The sequence below is a fragment of the Pseudorca crassidens genome, chromosome 19, assembly GCF_039906515.1.
Source record: "Pseudorca crassidens isolate mPseCra1 chromosome 19, mPseCra1.hap1, whole genome shotgun sequence".
In the NCBI taxonomy this organism is placed as follows: Eukaryota; Metazoa; Chordata; class Mammalia; order Artiodactyla; family Delphinidae; genus Pseudorca; species Pseudorca crassidens.
In genome coordinates this window covers 36,625,564-36,651,831 of record NC_090314.1, presented here as the reverse complement: position 1 = coordinate 36,651,831, position 26,268 = coordinate 36,625,564, and the positions used below count along the sequence as shown (strand labels likewise).

At 39.5% G+C, this 26,268-nt stretch overlaps 1 protein-coding gene across 8 annotated transcripts in view; it reads left to right on the top strand.

Moving 5' to 3' along the window:
* The window catches only part of BCAS3 (BCAS3 microtubule associated cell migration factor), a 572,946-nt gene that overhangs the window by 343,415 nt on the left and 203,263 nt on the right, over positions 1 to 26,268 (top strand). Inside the window, exon 24 of one of the 8 annotated variants that reach the window (XM_067716309.1) lies at positions 21,073 to 22,562. The exons of the other annotated variants lie outside the window; for them this stretch is intronic. Within the exon in view, the coding sequence (XP_067572410.1) occupies positions 21,073 to 21,086 (14 nt within the window). The 3' untranslated portion in view covers positions 21,087 to 22,562. Of the gene's footprint in view, positions 1 to 21,072; positions 22,563 to 26,268 lie in introns of those variants that run through there. 8 annotated transcript variants of the gene reach the window in all.

Here is a 26,268-nt window from a genome sequence, read left to right as displayed (position 1 = left end):
GTAAGGACAATATCCATATCTGTCAGGCCATGGTGAGATGACATTATCATGCTTCAGCTTTCACAGACAACAAGCAATAACATACCAACAAAGCTGGAACAGCAGTACGTCTTGGCTCCTAGGCAGGCGTGTTGCCTTTACTGCCACACGGCATCATGTATTTGGCTAAGTGTCTCCTATGATTTCTTTCTGGAGTCCATGCCATCCTCACTTTGTCATAGGCAGATAGATATAAAGTAGGTCTTAGGTTTGCCATTAGAAAAGTTAGCATCTATTTTGGAAGCCATGGACTCAACTCTTGGCTTGCTAATTTGCATTCCACACTATGGTCTGATTTTGTGTCTCAGGGGTGATTTCATACCTAAGCTTGTATCCTAGGATTCTAGTAGTATTTGCTACAATCTGTATCTGTCTTCCTCTGAAAAGTGAATTTTCTCTACTTCACCTGAATCCCGTTAGCTCTTCAGCCCATTCTACCTCTCAGAAAAGTCATTTATAATAATTTAATAATACCTTGTATATATATTGCAGCAGCCCTATAATATATGCAGGAAATATGTAAACCCCGTCTTACAGGTGAAGAAATTGAGACTCAGAGTGTTCAGTGATTTAGCCAAGGTAAGCGAGTAAGTGGTGGACATAGGACTGTAGCCCACATTTCCTGATTCATATTCTACTCTTCACTTTTCTCTGTTAAGTGGTGATTTTTCAGTATTGACTCATGCATGAGATCTATAGTTGTGTAAGATGTTTGGAATCCTAGTTTCTAGAGTAAACTGTGCTACTAACAAGCTCTGCTGACTTCTAGCCACTCCATTTAGTCTTTTTCTTAGATTATTTCTAAGATCCTTTCCAGAGAAAAAATACAATATGTTCATAATTTTATGATCCTAGTTCCATTTAAGCAAAGTAACAGTCATATTATAGACATTAGAGTCCTCACCTGGAATTTTTTGTTTTATTTCTCAATGACATCTCTGAGTCTTAACTAAGTTTTGAGTTAGGTATCAAAATCATTGAGCTGGGGGTACAAATTCGATTCATTAAGCAAACTCATAATCTGCCTTACATTGCTAAAACGAAATTATCTTCTAAACTCTTATGATTAAGTGTGAACAATTTGCGTTTGAGATTTTAAAATAAGTCCTAGACATTGGAGTGCTATTCCACCTCCACTAATTTATTATTTCTACATAAAGGCCTTTCTTCCTTGAGGCCTGTGAGCCGCCAGTCCTTTTCAGTGTAGTGGTCTGCACTTCTCTGTTTTTCTTTCCCTGGGAGTGCTGATTAGTGACTTGCGGTGTGGACTCTGATTTATCGCAGACCAGAGCTGCCCCTTAGGGGCTGAGCAGAAACACTCATGAAGGAGCCCTGATTAAAAAGAGTGGTAATGAAGACAAATGTTTCAGAGGGAGTTGAGAGAAAACCAGTCCTTGGCATTCCCCGTAGCTCCTCTGAGCTTTTGAAAAGGAGGCAGTGGTAGCCAAAGGAAATATTTCTCCTTTGTTGTTTATTTCTTATGGCACTGGAAACATTTTTCTTTTCCTCCTGGGTGTTCTAATTCTCACTTGTTAACTGCTTTTCATGCAGGGTTGCAATTAACCCCTGGCAGATTCCTAACCGGGTTCGCCTTATAGCCACTCCATCCCCAAAGAAGTTTTTAATGCTTTGACCTATAACCATTTTAAAATTCTTCAGACTTGACACTTTTGCCTAATTTCTTAGGTCATTAAATCACACTTCTGGTTTTCTATTCAGTGATTTTTACTAAATTTGATGTTAGGTACCTATAATCACCTTCCCTTCTTCTTCTTTTTACAAGACAGAATGCCAGTAGAAAGAACAAATTCCTACTCCCTTGGTAATTTTAATCACAACTAGGTCGAAAGTTCCAAATCTAGTGTTATTAAGAAGGGCAGGGCTGGGGCTATATCTCCTACTTTTTGTCTTTCCTTGTCTCCATCTTGCCTTCTCAACATTGAAGAAAGTACGCAGCACTTGAACCAGGTACATGCGTAACAGTCTGCTCTCGTTCACCAGAATACTTCATGGCGCCCACAATACTTTGTTCAATGTTGAGAAGGCAAGATGGAGAGAAGGAAAGACAAAAAGTAGGAGATATAGCCCCAGCCCTGCCCTTCTTAATAAGAAGCTCCTGAGCAGATCTACTTGGGTTAACAGGAAAACATCAAAGAATTTAAGTTCAGATTGATCTGACCCTACTGAAAGGTTTGATTTCCAGAGGCAGGTAGTGGTTTCTAATCCAATCAAGGGGTTTCCTTTTTGTGGAGAAAGTCTCAGTGTGCTCAAGAACCTCTCAAACATCCAAGGTTAAAGGAAAATTTAAATAGAATCCAATCAGATGAACAAAGCTGATAAAAAGATACAATCTGGGCTTCCCTGGTGGCGCAGTGGTTGAGAGTCCGCCTGCCAATGCAGGGGACACGGGTTGGAGCCCTGGTCTGGGAAGATCCCACATGCCGCGGAGCATGTGGGCCGCTGAGCCATGGCCGCTGAGCCTGCGCGTCTGGAGCCTATGCTCCGCAACGGGAGAGGCCACAACAGTGAGAGGCCCGCATACCGCAAAAAAAAAAAAAAAAAAAAAAAAAAAAAAAAAAAAGATACAATCCTTAGTGTGAGAGGAGCCTTTCAAGTTACCATTATGGCCTTCTACTTCTGCCTTAAGGCAAAACAAAAACAAAGAAACAAATAAGAACAACAAATTATGAGCTTAATGTTTCTTAGATAGAAGGGAGAGTTTGCACTTATCCCATTCTGATGAACATATGAGATTAAAGATCAACGTTAAATATTAAAGAGCACTCATTGAGAGAAGCCTTGGGGTAAAACCTTTCACACTTAGGTTGTTTCTATCGAGGTTTGGTCCCTCTGAACTCTTCCCCAACTATAAAGGCAAGGTCAAGGGCTGAGTCTAGGCTAAATGATGTCAAGTGCAAGGGCTGTAAGGCAAGGCCAAAAATTGCTGCAGCTCATCTGGCAACAGATGAAGACTTAGGCTGTTAGAGTAATTGCCAAGTTTGTAGGATCACTTCAGGAGCATGCTTCAGGGTCGTGGAATGCCGTGTAAATTTAAACCGTTTGGCATTTTCTTCCCCAGTTACCATGGAAGTAGACTCTTTCAGTAATTTCCAAGACTGAACAAAATTCCCCCTCAAGTACTGATGGACTTTTTCTGGTCTTCAATATTGGCGTACTATTCTTTATTTTTCCTGGCTTCAAACAGGCATATTAAGATTTCATGGATATCTGAATCTTTCTTTGAGTATCTGGGAACACATCAGAGAAACCAGATAGAAAACAGAGAAAAGGAGATAGATTATTTCCTTAGCCTTTTAAGCAAATGAATTGGAAGGATGCTTTCTGTGATGTTCATTGGCCCACAACTGCTTGGAATCTCCAGAAACACCATCTTTTGTTCCTTATTGTGTAATCTTTAACAAGGCATTCCACAGATATATTTAGCACAGTTTTTACATATGTGTTCCCAGGACCCATGGAGCAGAGTTGGAGAAATTGAAGCATTGGAAGACTTACTAAAATAATTTGAAGTTGAGGTATATACTAACGAAGGAATTGTACGAAGAAAGGGAGAGGTAGCGTTTGCTGGATTTGGAAAATAAATATTTTAAATAATTTGCCTTAGTCTGGTGTGGCCTGTCAGTATAGTTAGCTAGGAGTCAAGTTCAGCACAAATACAGGAGCAATTTACACACATTTCTTCAAAAGATGGACAGAGGAAATATAATTTCATGGTAGGAAAATTAAGATCAAAATAATAGTGAACATTTATTGATTTAAAAAAATATGTTAGTCACTGTCTTCAGTACTTTGTGAGCATCATCTCATTTAAGCCACATTTTTATAAATTAGAAAATTGAGGTTTTGGCTGAGTTAACTCAGCTGGTGGAGCCAGGACTCAAAATCAGGCATGTTCAACTACAGAGCCCTTGCTCTTTATACCAAGATATATCATCTCCCTGTGTGACTTCGGTCAGTCAATCCATTTATATAATATGAGAGCTGGACCGTGCAATTTCTAGGTTCTTTCGATTCTTGAATTCTTTGAAAAGTATTTTAAAGTCGTGAGAACTCTGTCGTGGTGACACATTTAGAGAGAAGTTGAAGTAGTGATTGTAATACATTTCGTGTTTAATGATACCTAACCTCGATGGAGCATATACTCTATACCAGACACTATGTAATTAAATTACAAACAGATCAATTAATCCTCAAAACAATCCTTTTGACGTATGTTTATTGTCCCTAAGAAAGATCATAATTATTCATAAAGAGTCAGCCACATCAAAGATGTAAAAGACAGTTGTTTAGATTTGAAATGGCTTTAGTTATAATAGTACACCATTGTGGCTATTACAAATCATACAAAATTGGAATCAGGAAGAAACAAGTTTTTTAAAGAAATGTTTCTCTAGATCAGTATTCTTGTACTTTTCTCTTACACAGTTTATTTTTTAATAAAACATTTTTAAATTGAGTAAAAGTGACATACTGTCTTCACAATTTGAATCCATGATATCAGACCTCTCTCTTGAAAATAGTTCCAAATTAAAAGTAAGAGGTTTCCAGTAGCTTGAAGTTTCTAGAATTTGAATTGGGATAATATCAGGGCTAAGATAGTGAGGACACCTTACCTATGTGTCAAGCGGTCTGTGTCATACTTCTCATATTGATACTATGAGGTATTTGGTCTTCTCTTCAGTACAACAGATGATTATAAATATGGAGTTGTTTCTTAATAGCTGGTACTTTTTGTCACTTAGCCCTCATTTGCTTAATTCAAGGACATACTCTGTCAGTACTGGGGATTTAGTTTAAAGATGACTTTGCTGCAGTAATCAGATTACATTAGTGTCAAGTGCCCACTAATTATGAAGAAATTTATATCTGCATTAGGTAAATGTCATTTCACCACAGTAGCCTAAAATGAGCTTTCCTTTCCTTTAGTTAGCATACCACCTCATTGTAAGTATTACAGGCAAGGTATTGACAAAATTTAGGCCCAAGTCCATTTGTTCTTTAGCAGGAATGGCTAGAAGATGGTCCGTCCCTCCAGAGATCTCAAGAAAAATGCCCCGCTTCATTTTTTATCTGATCAGCTGACTTGTCACCTTGAAGTCCTGTGTATTCACTATAGCAGGGCTTGGCAAACTACTGTCACCATCTGCTTATGTACAGCTACAGCCCACAGGTACAGAAAGGTTTTCACAGTTTTATACGGAAGAAAAAAATCAAAAGGACAAGAGTATTTTATTAACCCTGAAAATTACATGCAATTCAAATTTTAGTGCCCATAAGTAAAGTTTTAATGGAACATAGCCACATTCATTATGCACTTACGGCTTGTCGATGGCTGCTTTCTCCTCACTATGATCCCAGAGTTGAGTAGTTGTAACAGAGACCATATGGCCTAAAGATATTCCTATCTGGTTCATTACAGAAAATGTTTGTTGACCACTGATTATAAGATCAAGTCCAAGTTCTTTCCTAGCATGACATACAAAACCATGATGATCGGGCTCCTGTGTAATCTTCTATTTTCTTGTTCTCTCCTGAGCTGTAACTATTCTGAACTCCTGGAACTTCTTAGACTCCAACATGCTTTCTGCATATCAGTATTTTTCCACGTTAGTCCCTCTGCATGAAATCACTCCTTTCCATCCTGAGTACCCCTGGCAAATTCCTGTTTGTCTTCCAATATTTTTTGGCTTAAGCGTCCTCTTCTCTCTGCAACCCTAGCATCCTGTGCTGTCTCCACCTTGCACTCTTTCACCAGACAGTAAGCTTTGGGCAGACAGATATTGTCTCTTGTTCATCTTTGTATGCCAAGAACAAGTTTCTTAACCTAAGCACTACTGGCATTTTGGACTGGATAATTCTTTGTTGTGGGGCTGTCCTGTGCATTGTAGGATGTTTAGCAGTATCCCCGGCCTCTATCCACTAAATAGTAATAGCTTCCACCCATCATGAAAATCAAAAATGTCTCCAAACGTTGCCAAATGTGTCCTGGTGGGCAAAATTGTCCCCATTTGAGAGCCACTGCTCTAGAACCTTACAGAGTCAGTAGCCCATACTGGGTACTGGGTAATGTTGAATTATGTGTTAAAAGACTTGATTCAGGGGCTTCTCTGTGTGGGTCAGTGGTTAAGAAACCGCCTGCCAATGCAGGGGACACGGGTTCAAGCCGTGGTCCGGGAAGATCCCATGTGCCGCGGAGCAAATAAGCCCATGCGCCACAACTACTGAGCCTGCACTCTAGAGCCCACGAAGCACAGCTACTGAGCCTGCATGCCACAACTACTGAAGCCCGCATGCCTAGAGCCTGTGCTCCACAACAAGAGAAGCCACCACAATAAGAAGCCCGCGCACTGCAACGAACAGGAGTCCCCGCTCACCTCAACTAGAGAAAGCCCACGCGCAGCAACGAAGACCCAACACAGCCAAAAGTTTTCAATTTTTAAAAAAGGCTTGATTCACATTGAATTAATTGTACACTTCAAAAGGATGATTTGTATGATGTGTCAGATATTGCTCAATAAAGCTGTTTTTTTTTTAAATAGATCTTTATTGGAGTATAATTGCTCCACAATACCGTGTTACTTTCTGTTGCACAACAAAACGAATTGCCCATGTGCATACACATGTCCCCATATCCCCTCCCTCTTGAGTCTGCCTCCCAACCTCCCTATCCCACCCCTCTAGGTCATCGCAAAGCACCGAGCCGATCTCCCTGTGCTATGCGGCTGCTTCCCACCAGCCAACTATTTTACATTTGGTAGTGTATATATGTCGATGCTACTCTCACTTCGCCCCAGCTTCGCCCTCCCACCCCATGTCATCAAGTCCATTCTCCACATCTACCTCTTTATTACTGCCCTGCAACTAGGTTCATCAGTACCATTTCTTTTTCTGGAATAAAAATTTTTATTAGTATAGTTGCTGTGCAATATTATATAAGTTACAGGTATACAATATAGTGATTCACAATTTTTAAAGGTTATGCTCCATTTATAGTTTTTATAAAATATTGGCTATATTGACATATATACACTAATAGGTATAAAATGGATAACTAATAAGAACCTGCTGTATAAAAAAATAAATAAAATTCTAAAATTCAAAAAAAAATAAGCTATAAGGATATATTGTCCAACAGAATATAACCTACATATATATACGTATATATTTTTAGATTCCATATGAACACATTAGCATACGGTATTTGTTTTTCTCTTTCTGACCTAGTTCACTCCATATGACAGACTCTAGGTCCATCCACCTCACTACAAATAACTCAATTTTGTTTTTTATGGCTGAGTAATATTCCATTGTATATATGTGCCACATTTTCTTTATCCATTCATCTGTTGATGGACATTTAGGTTGGTTCCATGTCCTGGCTATGGTAAATAGTGCTGCAGTGAACATTGTGGTGCATGTCTCTTTTTGAATTATGGTTTTCTCAGGGTATATGCCCAGTAGTGGGATTACTGGGTCATATGATAGTTCTTTTTTTTTTTAATATAATTTTTAATTAATTTTTGGCTGTGTTCGGTCTTCGTTGCCACGCACCAGCTTCCTCTGGTTGTGGTCAGCGGAGGCTGCTCTTTGTTATGGAGCACGGGCTCTAGGCGTGCGGGCTTCAGTAGTTGTGGCACATGGGCTTCAGTATTTGTGGCATTCAGGCTCAGTAGTTGTGGCTCACGGGCTCTAGAGCACAGGCTCAGTAGTTGTGGCACATGGGCTTAGTTGCTCTGCGGCATGTGAGATTTTCCCGGACCAGGGCTCAAACCCGTGTCCCCTGCATTGGCAGGTGGATTCTTAACCACTGCGCCACCAGGGAGCTCCCCATATGGTAGTTCTATTTTTAGTTTTTTAAGGAACCTCCATACTGTTTTCAATACTGGTTGTATCAACTTACATTCCCAACAACAGTGTAGGAGGGTTGCCTTTTCACCACACCCTTTCCAGCATTTTTTGTTTCTAGGTGTTTTGATAATGGCTATTCTGACCAGCGTGAAGTGACACCTCATTGTAGTTTTTTTTTTTTTTTTTTTTTTTGGGGTACACAGGCCTCTCACTGTTGTGACCTCTCCCGTTGCGGAGAACAGGCACTGGACGTGCAGGCTCAGCAGCCATGGCTCACGGGCCCAGCCGCTCCGCGGCATGTGGGATCTTCCCAGACCAGGGCACGAACCCGTGTCCCCTGCATCGGCCGGCGGACTCTCAAACACGGCGCCACCAGGGAAGCCCCTCATTGTAGTTTTGATTTGCATTTCTCTAATAATTAGTGATGATGAGCATCTTTTCATGTGCCTCTTGGCCATCTGTATGTCTTCCCTGGTGAAATGTCTATTTAGATCTTCCGCCCATTTTTTAGCTGGATTGTTTGTTTTTTTGATATTGAGCCCCATGAACTGTTTGTATATTCTGTAGATTAATCCTTTGTCTATTGTTTCACTTGCAAATATTTTCTGCCATTCTGAGAGTTGTCTTTTTGTCCTGTTTATGGTTTCCTTTGCTGTGCAAAAGCTTTTAAGTTTAATTAAGTCCCATTTGTCTATTTTTGTTTTTATTTCTGTTACTCTAGGAAGTGGGTCAAAAAAGATCTTGCTGTGGTTTATGTCAAAGAGTGTTTTTCCTATGTTTTCCTCTAAAAGTTTTATAGTGTCTGGTCTTACATTTAAGTCTTTAATCCATTTGGAGTTTATTTTTGTGTATGGTGTTAAGTAGTGTTCTAATTTCATTCTTTTACATGTAGCTGTCCAGTTTTCCCCACACCACTTACTGAAGAGGCTGTCTGTTCTCCATTGTATGTTCTTGCCTCCTTTGTCATAAATTAGGTGCCCATATGTGCGTGGGTTTATCTCTGGGCATTCTATCCTGTACCATTGGTCTATATTTATGTTTTTGTGCCTGTACCATACTGTCTTGATTACTGTAGCTTTGTGGTATAGTTTGAAGTTGGGGAGCCTGATTCCTCCAACTCCATTTTTCTTTCTCAAGATTGCTTTGGCTATTCGGGGTCTTTTGTGTTTCCATACAAATAGTAAGATTTTTTCTTCTAATTCTGTGAAGAATGCCATTGGTAGTTTGATAGGGATTGCATTGAATCTGTAGATTGCTTTGGGCAGTATAGTCATTTTCACAATATTGATTCTTCCAATCCAAGAACATGGTATATTTCTCCATCTGTTTATGTCATCTTTGATTCCTCTCATCAGTGTTTTACAGTTTTCTGAGTACAAATCTTTTGCCTCCTTAGGCAGGTTTATTCCTAGGTATTTTATTCTTTTTGTTGCAGGGGTAAATGGGAGTGTTTCCTTAATTTCTCTTTCTGATTTTTCATTGTTGGTGTATGGGAATGCCAGAGATTTGTGTGCATTAATGTTGTATCCTGCAACCTTACCAAATTCACTGATTAGTTCTAGTAGTTATCTGGTGGCATATTTAGGATTTTCTATGTATAATATCATGTCATTGGCAAATAGTGACAGTTTTACTTCTTCTTTTCCAATTTGTATTCCTTTTATTTCTTTTTCTTCTCTGATGGCCGTGGCTAGGACTTCCAAAACTATGGTGAATAAGAGTGGCGAGAATGGACATCCTTGTCTTGTTCCTGATCCTAGTAGAAATGCTTTCAGTTTTTCACCATTGAGTATGATGCTTGCTGTGGGTTTGTCATATATGGCCTTTATTATGTTGAGGTAGGTTCCCTCTATGCCCATTTTGTGGAGAGTTTTTATCATAAATGGTGTTGAATTTTGTCAAAAGCTTTTTCTGCATCTACTGAGATGATCATATGGTTTTTATTTCTTAATTTGTTAATGTGGTGTATCATATTGATTGATTTGCATATATTGAAGAATCCTTGCATCCCTGGGATAAATCCCACTTGATCGTGGTGTATGATTCTTTTAATGTGCTGTTGGATTCTGTTTGCTTGTTTTTTGTTCAGGATTTTTGCATCTATGTTCATCAGTGATACTGGTTTATAATTTTCTTTTTTGTGATATCTTTTTCTGGTTTTGTTATCAGGGTGATGGTGGCTTTGTAGAATGAATTTGGGAGTGTTTCTCCCTCTGCCATTGTTTGGAAGAGTTTGAGAAGGATCCGTGTTAGCTCATCTCTAAATGTTTGATAGAACTCGCCTGTGAAGCCATCCGGTCCTGGACTTTTGTTTGTTGGAAGATTTTTACTTACGGTTTCAATTTCATTACTTGTGATAGGTCTGTTTATATTTTCTAATTCTTTCTGGTTCAGTCTTGCAAAATTGCACCTTTCCAAGAATTTGTCCATTTCTTCGTGGTTGTCCATTTTATTGGCATATAGTTGTTTGTAGTAGTCTCTTATAATCCTTTGTATTTCTGCAGTGTTGGTTGTGATTTCTCCTTTTTCATTTCTAATTTTATTGATTTGCATCCTCTCCCTCTTTTCTTGAGGAGTCTGGCTAAGTGTTTATCAATTTTGTTTATCTTCTCAAAGAGCCAGCTTTTAGTTTTATTGACCTTTGCTATTATTTTCTTTATTTCTATTTCATTTATTTCTGCTCTGATCTTTATGATTTCTTTCCTTCCACTGACTTTGGGTTTTCTTTGTTCTTCTTTCTCTAGTTGTTTTAAGTGTAGGGTTAGATTGTTTACTTGAGATTTTTCTTGTTTCTTGAGATGCGATTGAATTGCTATAAACTTCCCTCTTAGAACTGCTTTTGCTGCATCCCATAGGTTTTGGGTCATCATGTTTTTGTTGTCATTTGTTTCTATGTATTTTTTTATTTCTTCTTTGAGTTCTTCAGTGATCTCTTGGTTATTTAGTAGCGTACTGTTTAGCCTCCATGTGTGTGTTTGTTTTTTTTTTACAGATTTTTTCCTGTAATTGATTTCCAATCTCATAGCGTTGTGGTCAGAAAGGATGCTTGATACGATTTCAGTTTTCTTAAATTTTCTGAGGCTTGATTTGTGACCCAAGATGTGATCTATCCAGGAGAATGTTCCATGTGCACTTGAGAGGAAAGTGTATTCTGCCACTTTTGGGTGGAATGTTCTATAAATACCAATTAGATCTATCTGATCTATTGTGTCATTTAAAGCTTGTGTTTCCTTATTTATTTTCTGTTTGGATGATCTGTCCGTTGGTGTAAGTGGTGTGTTAAAGTCCCCTAATATTATTGGGTTACTGTCGATTTCTCCTTTCATGGTTGTTAGCATTTGCCTTACGTGTTAAGGTGCTCCTGTGGTGGGTGCATAAACATTTATAATTGTTATATCTTATTCTTGGATTGATCCTTTGGTCATTATGTAGTGTCCCTCCTTATCTCTTGTAACAGTCTTTATTTTAAAGTCTGTTTTACCTGATACAAGTATTGCTGCTTCAGCTTTCATTTGATTTCCATTTGCATGGAATATCTTTTTTCATCCCTTCACTTTCAGTCTGTACATGTCCCTAGTTCTGAAGTGGGTCTCTTGTGGACAGCATATATATATATATGCTGTCTTGTTTTTGTGTCCATTCAGCGAGTCTGTGTCTTTTGGTTGGGGCATTTAATCCATTTACATTCAAGGTTGTTATTGATATCTATGTTCCTATGACCATTTTCTTAATTGTTTTGGGGTTTTTTTGTGTGTGTCTTTTTCTTCTGTTGTGTTTTCTGCTTAGAGAAGTTTCTTTAGCATGTGTTGTAAAGCTGGTTTGGTGGTTCTGAATTCTCTTAGCTTTTGTTTGTCTGAAAAGCTTTTGACTTCTCCCTCGAATTTGAATATGATCCTTGCTGGGTAGAGTAATCTTGGTTGTAGGTTTTTCTCTTTCATCATTTTAAGTACATCCTGCCACTCCCTTCTGGGCTGCAGTGTTTCCACTGAAAAATCAGCTGATAACCTTATGGGGATTCCTTGTATGTTATTTTTTGTTTTTCCCTTGCTGCTTTTAATAATTTTTCTTTGAATTTAATTTTTGTTAGTTTGATTAACATGTGTCTTGGTGTGTTTTTCCTAGGGTTTATCCTGTATGGGACTCTCTGTGCTTCCTGGACTTGGGTGACTATTTCCTTTCCCATGTTAGGGAAGTTTTCCACTTCAAAAGGGTGATTTGTTTGATGAGTCAGATATAGCTCAATAAAGCTGTTTTTAAATAAAAAGATTTGGTTTACTAATAGCTGTTACCAGTGGCACTGTTACTGTGTACTGTGAATGAGTGTTTTGTGTTTTTTTTGTCTTGTAGAATAGTTGCTGGTGCAACTCCTTGTGTCACATACTGTGCTAGTTGATGCCAAACATACATTATCTTCTTAATACTGAACAAGCCTGGGAAGTTGACCTGAGTTTTGCTTCTTTCTTTTTTGGCAAATTCAGATGTAGAGAGATTCAGTAACTTGCTCAAAAGTCATGTAACTAGTGAGCATGTATGAAGGGATACAGGACTTAGCTCCTATCTGGTTTCAAAACCTTTGTTTGTATCATTTGACCATGTTGTTTCCGCAAGCCAGTTATTAGCCAGAGGAAGCCTATCTTCTTGGTTAGGCAAAAATGCACATACCTACTAAGGACAATATGTGTATATAGCAGATGTGAGGATTTCTTAAATAAGGGGAACACTATTTTTGTCCAAAATGCTTAGCACTGAGTTTCTCATTGGTAGAACAGCCCATATGCTCTATGGACCATGGTGGAGTTTTTGTTTTGTTGTAGTTGTAGTTGTTTTGGTTGGTTTGTTTTCTTTGAGTCTGCCAAGGGACCACTTTTTTTTTTCATGTTTTTAGATCCTGAGGTGGTGGGGACTCTAGTCTGAAACATCATAACGATTTGAGTCTCAGCCTAGAAATAAAAGAACAAACTTGATAGGTGGCATTATCAGTTCTATCTTTCACTTTGTCTTGAAGCCATGGCACTAAAACAAATATGACCTATAAGACCGGTCATCCTTAGAGTGGCACTGTGCAATAGAACTTTCAGTGATGATGGAAAAGTGCTAGATCTTTGCTGTCCAATATGAGAGCCACGTGTAGCCTTTGAGCACTGGAGGGGTGATGAATGTAACTAAGGAACTGTATTTCAAATTTAATTATGATTCATTGAAATTTAAATAGCCATTTGTGTCTACTGACAATCAGATTGGACAGCATAGCTTTAGAAGTCTTCACTTTGATAAAACCACAAATCTAAGCTTAACCCCAGAAAATATCTTAGGGGTCAGAGGCCCCAGTTTCAGATTGAGTAAAGGGAGCCCAGTCTTAGATTGAATAAATGACCAGTGTTGAATACATATGGAGAGTGTAGGAATATCTACTTTCACAGCACAATTGAATAAGTTATTGTTATACTACAGCTATGTGACTTGTAGAAGGACAAACTTACTCTGTAGGGGATATACTTCAACAATTATAAACATTTTCTAGTAAGCAATTTTGCATTTTTCTGTTGACTTGATTATTATAGTGATAAAATAAATTATCCATCCAGGGGCAATGTTGAGACATTGAGAAATAAAATGGAGAATGTAGTGTATTTGATTGTTTTAGGTGTTTAAGAATTGTTGTTGGAGTAAGAGTCTTACTTTGTTGAAATGCTAGGAATTCTTACCATAACATTTGATTTTTGGCTCTTGGTCCAAATGACAGCTATATTTAGGAATTCAGCAGAAAACTAACAAAATTTTTCTTCTTTGGGGATATTGCTTTCAGAAGATGTAGTGTTTTGGGGGACTTCCCTGGTGGCACAGTGGTTAAGAATCCACCTGCCAATGCAGGGGACACAGGTTCGAGCCCTGATCTAGGAAGATCCCACGTGCCACGGAGCAACTAAGCCCGTGTGCCAAAACTACTGAGCCCACGTGCCACAACTACTGAAGCCCGCACACCTAGAGCCCGTGCTCTGCAACGGGAGAAGCCACCACAATGAGAAGCCTGTGCACCACAACAAAGAGTAGCCCCTGCTCACCACAACTAGAGAAAGCCCACGCACAGCAACAGACCCAATGCAGTAAAAATTTTTAAAAAAAAGAAAAGAAGATGTAGTGTTTTGGAATACTTTTCGTATTCATAATATTTTAATTATGATGAGTATAAAAATATTAAGTTGTAAAATTTTCATCAGCAACACATTCATAAAAAGGAGAGAAACACTTTATTTCAAATGCCACCCTAAATTAGCTATTATCTTTGACAAGTTATATTTAAACTCATTTTTTGCCTTTGCTTGTGTGTTCATTACGTCTATTAGATCTAGGAAAAAAGCAACTCAATTATAAGGAGACAGAGATGAGTTTTATTTTTGGATTTTCAAGAGTTATTGTTTTCTTTTTGACTTTTTATTTTATATTGGAGTATAGCTGATTAGCAATGTTGTGTTAGTTTCAGGTGTACAGCAAAGTGATTCAGTTATACATATACTTGTATCTATTCTTTTTCAAATTCTTTTCCCTAGTAATAGATTGTTACTATTGTTAATATTGAGCAGAGTGCCCTGTGCTATACAGTAAGTCCTGATGGTTATCTATGTTATTTTTTTTATTTGTATTACTATTTCTTTTTTGATGTGGACCATTTTTTAAGTCTTTATTTGTTACAATATTGCTTCTGTTTTGTTTCGGGTTTTTGGCCACGAGGCATGTGGGATCTTAGCTCCCCAACCAGGGATCAAACCTGCACCCCCTGCATTGGAAGATGAAGTCTTAACCACTGGACTGCCAGGGAAGTCCCATAGTTGTCTATTTTAAATATAGCACTGTGTATATGTCAATCCCAAGTGCCATTTTAGAAATATAACTGGGAGGTGGGGACAGAAAGGGGTCCGTGGTGTTGGAAGGACTGGGGCCTGCACGTGTGCTTTGGCATATATGTGTTTGTAGTAGTAACTCTTAGATTTCCCCCGAGGGTAGTTTTATTTTATTTATTTATTTATTTTTGGCTGCGTTGGGTCTTCGTTGCTGTGCGTGGGCTCTCTCTCGTTACGGCGAGTGGGGGCTACTCTTCGTTGCAGTGCACGGGCTTCTCGTTGCGGTGGCTTCTCGTGTTGTGGAGCACAGGCTCTAGGCATGAGGGCTTCAGTAGTTGTGGTGTGCAGGCTCAGTAGTTGTGGCACACAGGCTCGGTAGTTGTGGCACACAGGCTCAGTAGTTGTGGCACACGGGCTTAATTGCTCCGCAGCATGTGGGATCTTCCCAGACTCAAACCCATGTCCCCTGCATTGGCAGGTGGATTCTTAACCACGGAGCCACCAGGGAAGTCCCGTGGTTATATTTTAAAAGTAATAGTATATGCATTTCGTGCTGCATTTAAAATGGATAACCAACAAGAGTTCCTGTTAATTTTTTATTTATGTTTATTTTGCCCTAGCATGTACCTTGTATTAATTGCTAGTGGTTGAAATTCTGAAGTCTAGGTGCATTCTTCACTTGATCTTAGCCAAAAGGCCAAGAAACGTAAGGTGCATTCTCAAAGATTATACATTATTCTCCTTAGAGTTACAGATGACCTAATCTAAAAATTTGGAAGACTTTAAAAGAAAAAAAAAGCATAAAGATATTTTTTTCCCTTCCCCATTTCCCGACTTGCTCCTTTTAAGGAAGTGTGATGAAATTAAAGATGTCTGTGATCTGGCTGAAAGAGGTTCACAAACACTGTTTCCATATTTGTGGTTTTGGTATTTCCTCCTACACATGTGTCTTCCTTCTTCAGTTTCTTACTCACTCTGTCAGGAGAGAATTGGCTGCTCTTTCTGTGTACTGTGCGTATATCAGATGGGCTCAGTGGGGGCTTTGTAGCAGAAACCATAAAGTCCAGGAGTTGGTGAGCCAGTTAAGAAATTTCCCTCAAAGAATTCCTTGTGTGGACTGCTTATCAGAAAAGATGTAAATGTTATTACTGATGGTTTCCTAGATATCAGATATGCAGCACAGTTCAGTGTGATTAAAAGTCACTGTGCTCCATGCTCTAAGGGGTACAAAAAATGAAAAGGGTATGCTCCCTGACCCTTAGAAACTTGGAATTCAGGGGATAAAAATCAAACTCTAGTGACCATAGTACAAGACCAATCAAGTCCTCTCAGAGTACAAATAAGGGAAAGATGAGTTCTAACTGGGGCGATGAGAGACAGTTGTGCGGAAAAAAAAAAAAAAAAGCCATTTGAGCTAAATTTTGAGAAATAGGTAGAATTTTGATAGGTAACGATTCAAGAAATGGACTCCTATTGGCAAGAAGCAAAGGCACCAAGTCAGACACATAATAATTTGAGGACAACCTGGAGTCTGCTTTGAATATATAGGAGGGGATATGTGCGGGGAAGTTTGGGAGCTTCAGCTGTCTAGGGAGGTTATGACCAGACAGTGAAAGGAAAGTGCTGGTAGAAGAGTTGGAATAGAGGACAAGGAATGAAAAGTGTTTGAGGTGATGAGTGATCTGTTTAGGAAGACTGTCCTAGCAGCAGGATTGAATAGGTGTGGTAAAGGCTAAAGAAAAGTAACCTTGTTAAGTGGTTATCACAGTCAGCCATTTACCTGGTAATCACACCAAGAGAGGCTTGATTTGTAAAGCCACATAACGCATATATGTGGAATCTAGAAAAATGGTGCAGATGAACTGGTTTGCAAGGCAGAAATAGAGACACAGATGTAGAGAACAAATGTATGGACACCAAGGAGGGAAAGTGGGGCAGTGGGGGGTGGTAGTGGTGGTGGTGGGATGAATTGGGAGATAGGGATTGACATATATACACTAATATGTATAAAATAGGTAACTAGGACTTCCCTGGTGGCACAGTGGTTAAGAATCCACCTGCCAATGCAGGGGACATGGGTTCGAGCCCTGGTCCGGGAAGATCCCGCATGCCTCAGAGCAACTAAGCCCGTGCACCACAACTACTGAGCCTGCGCTCTAGAGCCCGCGAGACACAACTACTGAGCCCACGTGCCACAACTACTGAAGCCCGCACGCATAGAGCCTGTGCTCTGCAACAGGAGAAGCCACTGCAATGAAAAGCCCGAGCACCACAACGAAGAGTAGCCCCTGCTCGCCACAACTAGAGAAAGCCCGCACCCAGCAACAAAGACCCCACACAGCCAAAAGTAAATAAATAAAAATTTTAAAAATAGATAAATAATAAGAACCTGCTGTATAAAAATAAATAAAATTCGGAAAAAAAGGTTGCTAATCTTTCCTCTCCATCCCCGCCCCTCGACCCCAAGAAACAGTGCTCTGGCATTTGGCCATCTTAGGATAACTTTTGTACAACTTTGGAGTGCAAAATAGAGAGAGAGAGAGAGAAAGAAAAGAATACTCATTATAAAGTCAGCAAAAAGCTTCTAGTTTGTGATTTTTTAATTAATAAGTAGGTAGACTGTTCTTACATAAAATGTGGATGTCCGTTCTTTTCCTTATTAAATGACTGTATGACATTGGGCACATTACAGATTGTAATGTAGTTATTTGGTAGTGCATGATTTAAGATACATTTTGTCCCAATCTGCAAGTGTCCTGGCAAATGTTAAGTGAACGAAAAGCATGCCTCCCCATGCCCTTTGTTCATCTGAGTGATTTTTTTCAAAAGTATAATACTGAAACGGTGCAGGCTGAGGCCAAGTGAGAGACCATTGCCGCCACTGCTACTTTCCATTATCAGTACTGTCACTTCTTGGCTTTGCTGTGGCTCACCTGTACAGATGCACTGGGCTGGTTCATTTAGATCAGGCAGCAAGCATTCATCCTCTATCCTGAGTCCTTACCCCGATATATTAATACTAATATAATTAATTATATAATTATATGTAATATAATGTAATATATTAATATTACATTCTTTTTTTTTTTTTTTTTTTTTTTTTTGCGGTACGCGGGCCTCTCACTGTTGTGGCCTCTCCCGTTGCGGAGCACAGGCTCCGGACGCGCAGGCTCAGTGGCCATGGCTCACGGGCCCAGCCGCTCCGCGGCATGTGGGATCTTCCCGGACCGGGGCACGAACCCATGTCCCCTCCATCAGCAGGCGGACTCTCAACCACTGCGCCACCAGGGAAGCCCTAATATTACATTCTTCAACCAAGGCTCCTTACATTTGTGTATGTGACATTCGATTTTTTAAGGATCGACAGTTATAAACAGGTTGAAGCACCTTTGTTTTAGATTATGAGCTTATTGAAAGTTCCCATTAAACAATTATACTGAAATACTTAAGTTCTTAAAAGAAGTTTGTTGAGGGTTATGATTTACAAAAATGGAATATTTTTACCCCCATTTCTTCCTTCACTTCCTCCTTTCCACCTTATACATACCTCCTCTCTTTATTGATATTTATCACATGTAAGATTCTCTTACTTAATTCTTAAAAGTAAGCTACCATTTATTATTTATTATTCTTGGCTAAGCACTCTACACGTATTATTTCATTTAATCTTCTCAACAATTCTATGAGGGAATTATTATTCCAGTTTTAGAGATGAGGAGACAGGGAACTTGCCCAACGATACAAAGTTAGTAATTGGCAGAGCCAAATTTACAACCAGGTCTGTATGACTGAAGCTGATGTCTTCACCGCTGTACTTCCTTGACCACTGTAGAGTGTCTTTCTTGGTGCCAGACGATGTGACCCCAGTTTTGGTAATGGAGGAACACTGGTCCAAAATATCTGTTTGCATAGAGGAGTCATAGACTTTTAAGAATGAAAGGGTATATGGAGGTCATCAGCCCTCATGTCAAACGAAAGTCCTGTGTATCTGAGACATGCTAGGTTTATCTAGGTTCATGTAGGGAAATCCCTGGCCGTCCAGTGGTTAGGACTCCACGCTTCCATTGAAGGGGTCAGGGGTTCAATCCCTGGTCAGGGGACTAAGATCCCGCATGCCACATGGCCAAAACAAACAACAAACTAGATTCAGGTAGTGCCCTGGGTAGTTAGTACCAGTAACAACGACCTATGGGGAAGGGGAGAAGTTTATCATCAGAAAAAAATGATTTTTGGGTGGACGTGAAGGCCGAAAGAGGCCGTCACTGTGGAATAGTGTACTTGAAGGGTCTCTGCTTTTTCATGTACTGTGTCTGATTTGATGACATCTGGAATTTGCCTCAAAATAATACAGGAGGAGAGAGGTGGATGTGGATGGGGCAGGATTGGCCATGGCTTGATGGTTGTTGGGTGGTGTGAAGGATGCTTGGGTTTTATTATATTTTTCTGTCTATTTTGGTGTATGTTCAAAATCCTTCATAATAAAATGTTTTAGAAATTTAATTTGAAAGCCCTGTTTTCATGATTTTGTAGTGGTTAGATTATGTATATGTTTTCTTATCCAAAAGTCTCTTGGATGTTTTAGTCAAGAGAAGCATTTTTTCCTCGCGTTTATTCCCTCTTAGAATCTCCTTCCTCTCTTTTTTCTGAATATTTGTTAAAGAAAGGACTCAACTTTTCCAGTGCTAAAGCTAACTGTCAGCTGCCTATATGGCTGCAGTGTTGGGATAATTCATCTAATTTCTCTTATGAGTAACTTCTCTTTGACATTATTTTTGAACTCAAAGACTTGCTTGCATTGTTCTTGTTAGTAAAAAAAAAAATCGCTAGGATGTACTTAGTAATTGGAGTCAGCTGCACTTAAGACTGTTCAGCCAGACTGTTATTTTAGCCTTCACTAGTAAGGTTTTTAACACCAGTTTGACCTTACTTTGAAACATTCTCAAAATACCATACTTTAATATCGATTTATATACTTTCCTACTAAGGCAGGGCAGGGTCCCTGGGGAAAAAAATAATGAAACTCTTACTTCCCACAAATACAAGAATCAAGGTAGATTTTTCTGGTTTTGTTTTTTAAAGAAAAATAGGGAAAGACTTTGGGTAAAGGTTTCCTTTGGTTAGGGCATGATGTTTGCAAAAATGCATTCTGAGTATACAAGCGACAGAAATATAGGATACCTACAGATTAGGTGGGCTGATTCCCGTGGTGTGTGAAGATGGGAGACCAAATGCTCAATTTGTAGCCCCAAGCAGATGCTCAAAGAATTTGTTTCTGAATGCTAAATATTATACTAAATTTCCCAGACTTCACGCCAGTTATACTTTAGGCAAGTAAAGTACCAATTTTATAAAATTTGCTGAAAATAACTTCTACGTTTCTGTTCATTCCAGAGGAGGACAGTGTTCTGATTCCTTCCTTCTCTTTGCTTTTTGCCATGGTCCCTCTTTTCTTGACCCGGGATAAACTCCCATCTGGTAGCATGTCAGAGGCAGAATAAATTTAGGAGTGTAGATATTCTTTTTTAACGTAGATGGAGAGGGTTATAGTATTCTCAGGACTTCAATGCTTTCTCTGAGGACACAACTATCAGCAGATCCATATAAGGTAGCCGGACTGCTTCCCATCTCCTCCGAGCCTTCTGCGCTCATGTCTAGATACCGTGATAGATCCAGTGCCTGTGAAGACCTGGAACATTTCAGACAATAACTCAGACTTGTTTTCTTATGCTATATATAGGAATTGAGCAAGTGTTTTATAATGAAATATCCCTCCAGGCACTCTGTATCTCCTGGTGATGCAAAACCCTCAGACACCCAGTAAACAGTCCTTTTTAAGTTTAAAATTCTTTCTTTTGGCTGCTTTATTTCTGTTACCTTTCTGAAATATTTGGCCCAATAGTTTTCATAAAATAATAAAATCTGTGAGAGATTAAAATTTTCTGATGATTGATCCTCAGTAGCTAAAAAATCGATTCTGTAACAATACAGCATTTCTCTGCATGGTCTTGAGCTTCCGTTCTTGGACTTTTACATTTGCTTTTATTAACGCTTTATTTTCTTGACTTCAAGTCAACAATTGGAATGGTTTTTGAGTGGCGGAGGAAGCTAAAGGTTAAAGATAATTTCTTAGTAAGTTGATTTACATCAAAGAATTACATCATCTAGATTAATGGAAATAATGATACTGGTGAGATTTCCAGACCAGGATCATTCCAGCATTTGGAGTACGTTCTCAGTGGCTCTAAACTTGTTTGGCTTACCCCCTAAGGTTTAAAACAGAAAAAATATAAAAGTGTTTAAATTTTTCTTTCTCTTTCCTTATCAGAAATATTCATTTAGACCATAACAACTGTTAGAACAAGATAACAACTCCAGGCCAGCTGTCAAATGTTTACCATTATCAAAACTCTCCCTGGAGGGAGATGCAACTTTGGCTCGCCTCACCGGCAGTAATTTAATTTTTCCTTCATTCTGACTCGGAAATGGCAGCATTTTTCAAAGCTTCCTCCCACTGATGGCTGAAATTTTCCTTGTGAAATGATTTCCACCAGTCTTGAATCTTTCTTGTTTCTGCCGTCTTCACCTTTGCTGATGGTTCTGCAACTCATCACCAGCTATGCAAACTGACAGTTCACATCCTGGGGCAGCAGCGGGGTCTGGCCTGCAGAAAGGAGCAGCCTGACCAAATTTACGCTCACAAGATCTCTTAATTCACAAAAGCATTTGCTCTAGTTCCTGTTCTCTGCTGCAGGGGCTTCGGAGAGGGAGTGGGGGTGGGGGCAGGACCGTTGGGAGAATGTTCTGAAGAAAAGAGAGGCTCTCTTCACACTCTACTGAGTACACAGACTTTGGAGATGAAAAACAGACGGAGAGAGGCATTTCCAACCATCTTGCTGATCTGCGCGGGAGTTCATTGAACTGTACAGCATAGCACCAGAGCCTCGTGTCATTTAATGTTCCTTCTTAAAATCGTTCTTAAATGTTCAGCAAAAATATCCCTCCCCCTTTGACTCAAGTTGACAAAGAATATAAAAATTAAAAAGGAAGAAAAGGCGAACTATCGCCGTGAGAATGACCAGAAATCACTTGGCTCTCTGGAGAGTTCTGCTGAATAGGAAAGTCCTCTTAACAAGAGTGGACAGAGGAAGTTTTAGGTTTGATCTGAACTTCATGTTCATGACAGATTTCATTTTTTTTCTTCCTTCACAAATTTCAACCCAGGCCACTTGTTTGCAGAAACTGCCAAACCTTCCCTGGCTGCTGCTAAGATGCTCCTGAAATTTGAGGTTGCCTTTTGTCTTCTTCTTGGTAGAGACATATTTTTGTCTTTTTCCCTGCAGCCCCTCAGCTCTTCTACAGAGGACTCATCCCTCTCTGCACAGTCTACCCCAGACAGACAGCTGGTGCGTTACTGTTTGTAGCACAGGATCCCTTATGTACTTGTGAACCAGTTTGGGTCGGCCTGAAAATTGCTTTTGAACACAGATTGTTTATAATGACTGACCTCATAGGCCTATTTCTACCCACTCCCTCCCCAGCTGTCTGAGACAACCTAATCAAAATGGTAGGTTGTTTGCCTGGCTTTGAGTATGGGACTGTAATTAAAGTAAAAATGAGAGAATCCTGCCGCTAGAGAGACAGATTTGAATTCTAGGCTTCGCTCTTCCACTATGTTCTTCAATTTTTTTCCTTGTAATCCTCGTGATCCCAGTGAAAGGGTGATAACACCATCAAGTCCCTAATTTGGATCCCGGTAATTCCAAATGTATGCTGATGCGGAATTGAACTATCTGGAAGTAAATTTTGTTATACAAATTGGTATCTTAAATATTAGTTTACTGAAGAAACGAAAACTTTTCAAACACTTCTGCTGATACAGTTAGCTGTGTACAGCATTCCTAGTTACAGGTGTTTCTTTTATCAGCGTAGATCTAACAGACTTCTACCTCTCAGCAAGTATTCTTCTGAAGTAGCACTCACCTGTTTCCTTGTTTGAGACTAGTGGTTTCCTGAGTTGCCTGAATTAGAGGTATTTTTATGTTCTCAACAATGCTTCGGGAATACACACTTGAGCTTACAAGTTGGTTAGGGATGCAAATACCAATACAAAATCGTATGTGCTAAATTCCAGAAGAAGCTTGATAAAAAGTAAGTGCTATAGGAGCTTTAGATCGTAGAGATATTTGGAAGGTCTGAAGACAGCACATATACATATATATGCTGTTTTCAAAAAACTTTCCAAATATATATATAAAAACAAAATACATGGACGTTTTAAAAAATTATTTCCAGCACTTGATGTATTCTGTGCCACGTAAAATGTTTAGCTGATACCTGTGAAACCTCTCTCCATTTTGGAGTCAACGGATTTTATTTGGTGTAGTAGTTCTTTTATTGAGTGCTTACTATGTACCAAACACTGTGCGCCAAACACAGTTCCAAACTCTGTTTTAAGCTATCCATGGAGGGTTCAAAAACTCAGATGCTCCGATGGCCAGGTTTAAGCCGGGGAACTGTATATAGCAAATTACCTGCATTTAAGGTTCTGTCGCTACTCCGTTCCATGTTGCTGTTGCCAGACCTTCCATTTAGTCAAGAGAGACAGGAAATTCACATTTTTATGGATATTTCCTGATTTTTAAACCAGTACAGGCCAAATAAAAGTTTGTGACTTTTGCATTATATACTCAACCCCGTTGTATCCTCACGACATCCCTACAAGATAGGGATAGTTATTTGTATCTGGCCACTTTCAGTATAGCCAATAAGTAGCAAAAGTAGAGCTTTACCCCCAGGCCTATCTCCAAAAACTACGGTGTTACTGGGCTCTCTCCTTTCTCCCCTAGATTTGTGGGGATGGAGCTGGGGATAGTTTTGGCAGAAAAGTGCTGTTTGGTTAAAGCCAGGCCCTTAACAAAATTATCACATCTTGTATTACTGTACCGTAGAGTGTCATCTTCCCGAGAACAGTTATGTATGGCTTGAGGGGAGTTAATTATAACAAGAAGGTATTGGTGACTATAAATATCAAACAAAAGCTCTGTTGCCTTTGCTGCAGATTTATTATTTCAACCTCATTGTACTTCTAGAAGAGCTACACAAATACTCTAAACCGTTTGTAGAGTTCTTCATTTCACAGAGTGGCAAAAGTGTTAGTGGCAATTTTACAAGGCCTGACCTTGACAGAGACAGAGGAGAAATCTGTAGTTCTCAGGATCTACTAAATATTCAATCACTTTTGTTAAAATTCTAATATGAACTTTGTGGCCTGAAGGAGTTAACACACCTCCACAAACCTGCCTTCAGCTGGTAAGATCAGGCCCGTGATTATTATTATATACAGCTGTAAAAAGCTGGTTACATAGCATAAATTGCATTGAAACACTTAGGCCACAAGATTACTCAAGAAGAATTGTATTGCTTGTTCAGTCATATATTTTGATCTTTATTGCTAGTAGTTTATTCTCCTGAGAGTTGGGGATTAGCCTTGCTTTTAATGTAAAAAGTGTATCTATGAGGGTAAAAATATAAAATGAAAATAGATTTTTAATGGCAACTTTGGTTCTTAGCATTAATTTTACATGCCTTTTTCATTCTGAACTTATAAACAGTTTGGAGAAACATATGAGAGATTTGTGAACAGGGGCAAGAGAGGGTCAAATGTATCAAATCCTTGGATTCCAGCAAATGTAGGATTTGTGGACAAGCAGAGAAGCACACATGTGTTGGGAATGTAAATTAAAATAAAACCTCACTTTGTGGAGACTTTGAGAAGCGAGCACACCACTTTATGGCGCATGTCTGAGGCGTTCATCTCCTTAATTAACCAAATATTAAAATAAACATTCATTTTATCAGTCTGCATTTTTTCCTCTCTGGATGAAAGTGTTTCAGGAAAAATCATAAAAGAATCTATGGTAGCTCAGAGAGGTTAAACTCAACAGTTGTTTTCTTTGAAGTCCCTGGCCATGAGGTTAATTGCCAAAACTGCTTGTGGAAAAGGTGGTAACAATTTAACAAGACTGTACAACTGCAGAGACTTAGATGAATATCAGGTGTTTGCAGAAGTTTTTTTCCTCACAGGAAAGGGGGTGGGGAGGAGAGGAACAGAATGAGAAACAGGGGAAGAGGGAGGCCTGAATAAAGTCCCAGCTAAACAGCCAATAATTCTTTGTTTGCTTAGCCAATCATCCTGTAATTGGCCGGGAGGCTAATAGGAGTCTATTGATTGGTCAGGAGGAGTGCTTACTGTGGCTATTTTTACTGTATGCTTCCAGACAGAAGGCTGCAATTACTGGAGCTCTCATTCCCACTTTTTAGGGCCGTGGTCGCTCTGATTTATGAAACCCGATCAAGTTGCTCTTGGCAGTTTATGTTTTAAGTGTTGCCTTCTGGGTCTTTGCTGCTTATGGGTCAGTGTGCTATTTCTCATCATTTATTGTGGTCATTTGAATAGGTAAGCTTATTTATGACTTATTGAAGGAGGAATACATTAAAAATAATCACCACCACCCGCGTGGACTGAAAAGTGGGAACCATTGGACAAGCTGTGTGATAGAGCCCTACCTGCTCTAGAAATAGAAATTCTGCTCCCGGCGTAGAATTCCCATTGATCACGAGATAAAATAATACAGTCCTCTCTTTTATCTGCCTTCCACAGACAGGTTTCTCAACTCTCCCCGTTCCTTTGCCTTCCTTGATTACACTTGGATTTGCTCTTGTAGACCTTTTAATAATTGGATTTGGTGGCTGCTGTTTTAGAGTTCAGGAAACTGAGGCCATGTTTAAAAATGACTTGCACCATCCAGACTGCTGCTGGAGCTTGTGGCCTGGCTCTTCTGTCTTAACCCATCCTGACCTGGTCCTGACCTGGTCCTGACCTGAGCATTACTAATAAGGTACTTAACCTCATCATTTCATTTCTCACTTGCTAAACTTGACTATAAATCCTTCCGTTACTCAAGATCTTGGTTTTCCACCCTCGCTCAAACCTTCTTTTGTAGTTCAGAGTTTCCTGGGAGCCCGGTTGAAGGGGCGTAAATCTCTACTGATGATAAGGCCCTGAGCCACAGATTTCTGGGGAGCCACATCTAGACGACCAGATTTCACCTGCACTGCCAGCTTGTCCCTTCAGGCCGTGATGACCACAGCTACTGCTGCTGCTACTGCTGCTGCTACTACTGCCTCCTGCTTCTCCTGCTTCTTTAATTTTGCTACTGCTATTAAAAAAATACAAAACACGTTAAGGACTTCTGCACATCCTCTCGTTGCTTCTAAAGATCTCCATCATTCAGCATCCACGTTTTGAATGACTGCCCCATTTCGGGGGCTCTTGCAAGTACTGTGGATACAGTGGCGATGACAGTAGACCACAGCTTTCCGAGCTGATCATGCTACCCCGAGTGTGGCGAATGTTGCTAAAACCCAGCGAACTTCCTGTAAGAAGTGTGGCAAGCACCAACCCCACTATGTGACCCAGTACAAGAAGGGCAAGGATCCTCTGCCCACAGAGAGCAGCATT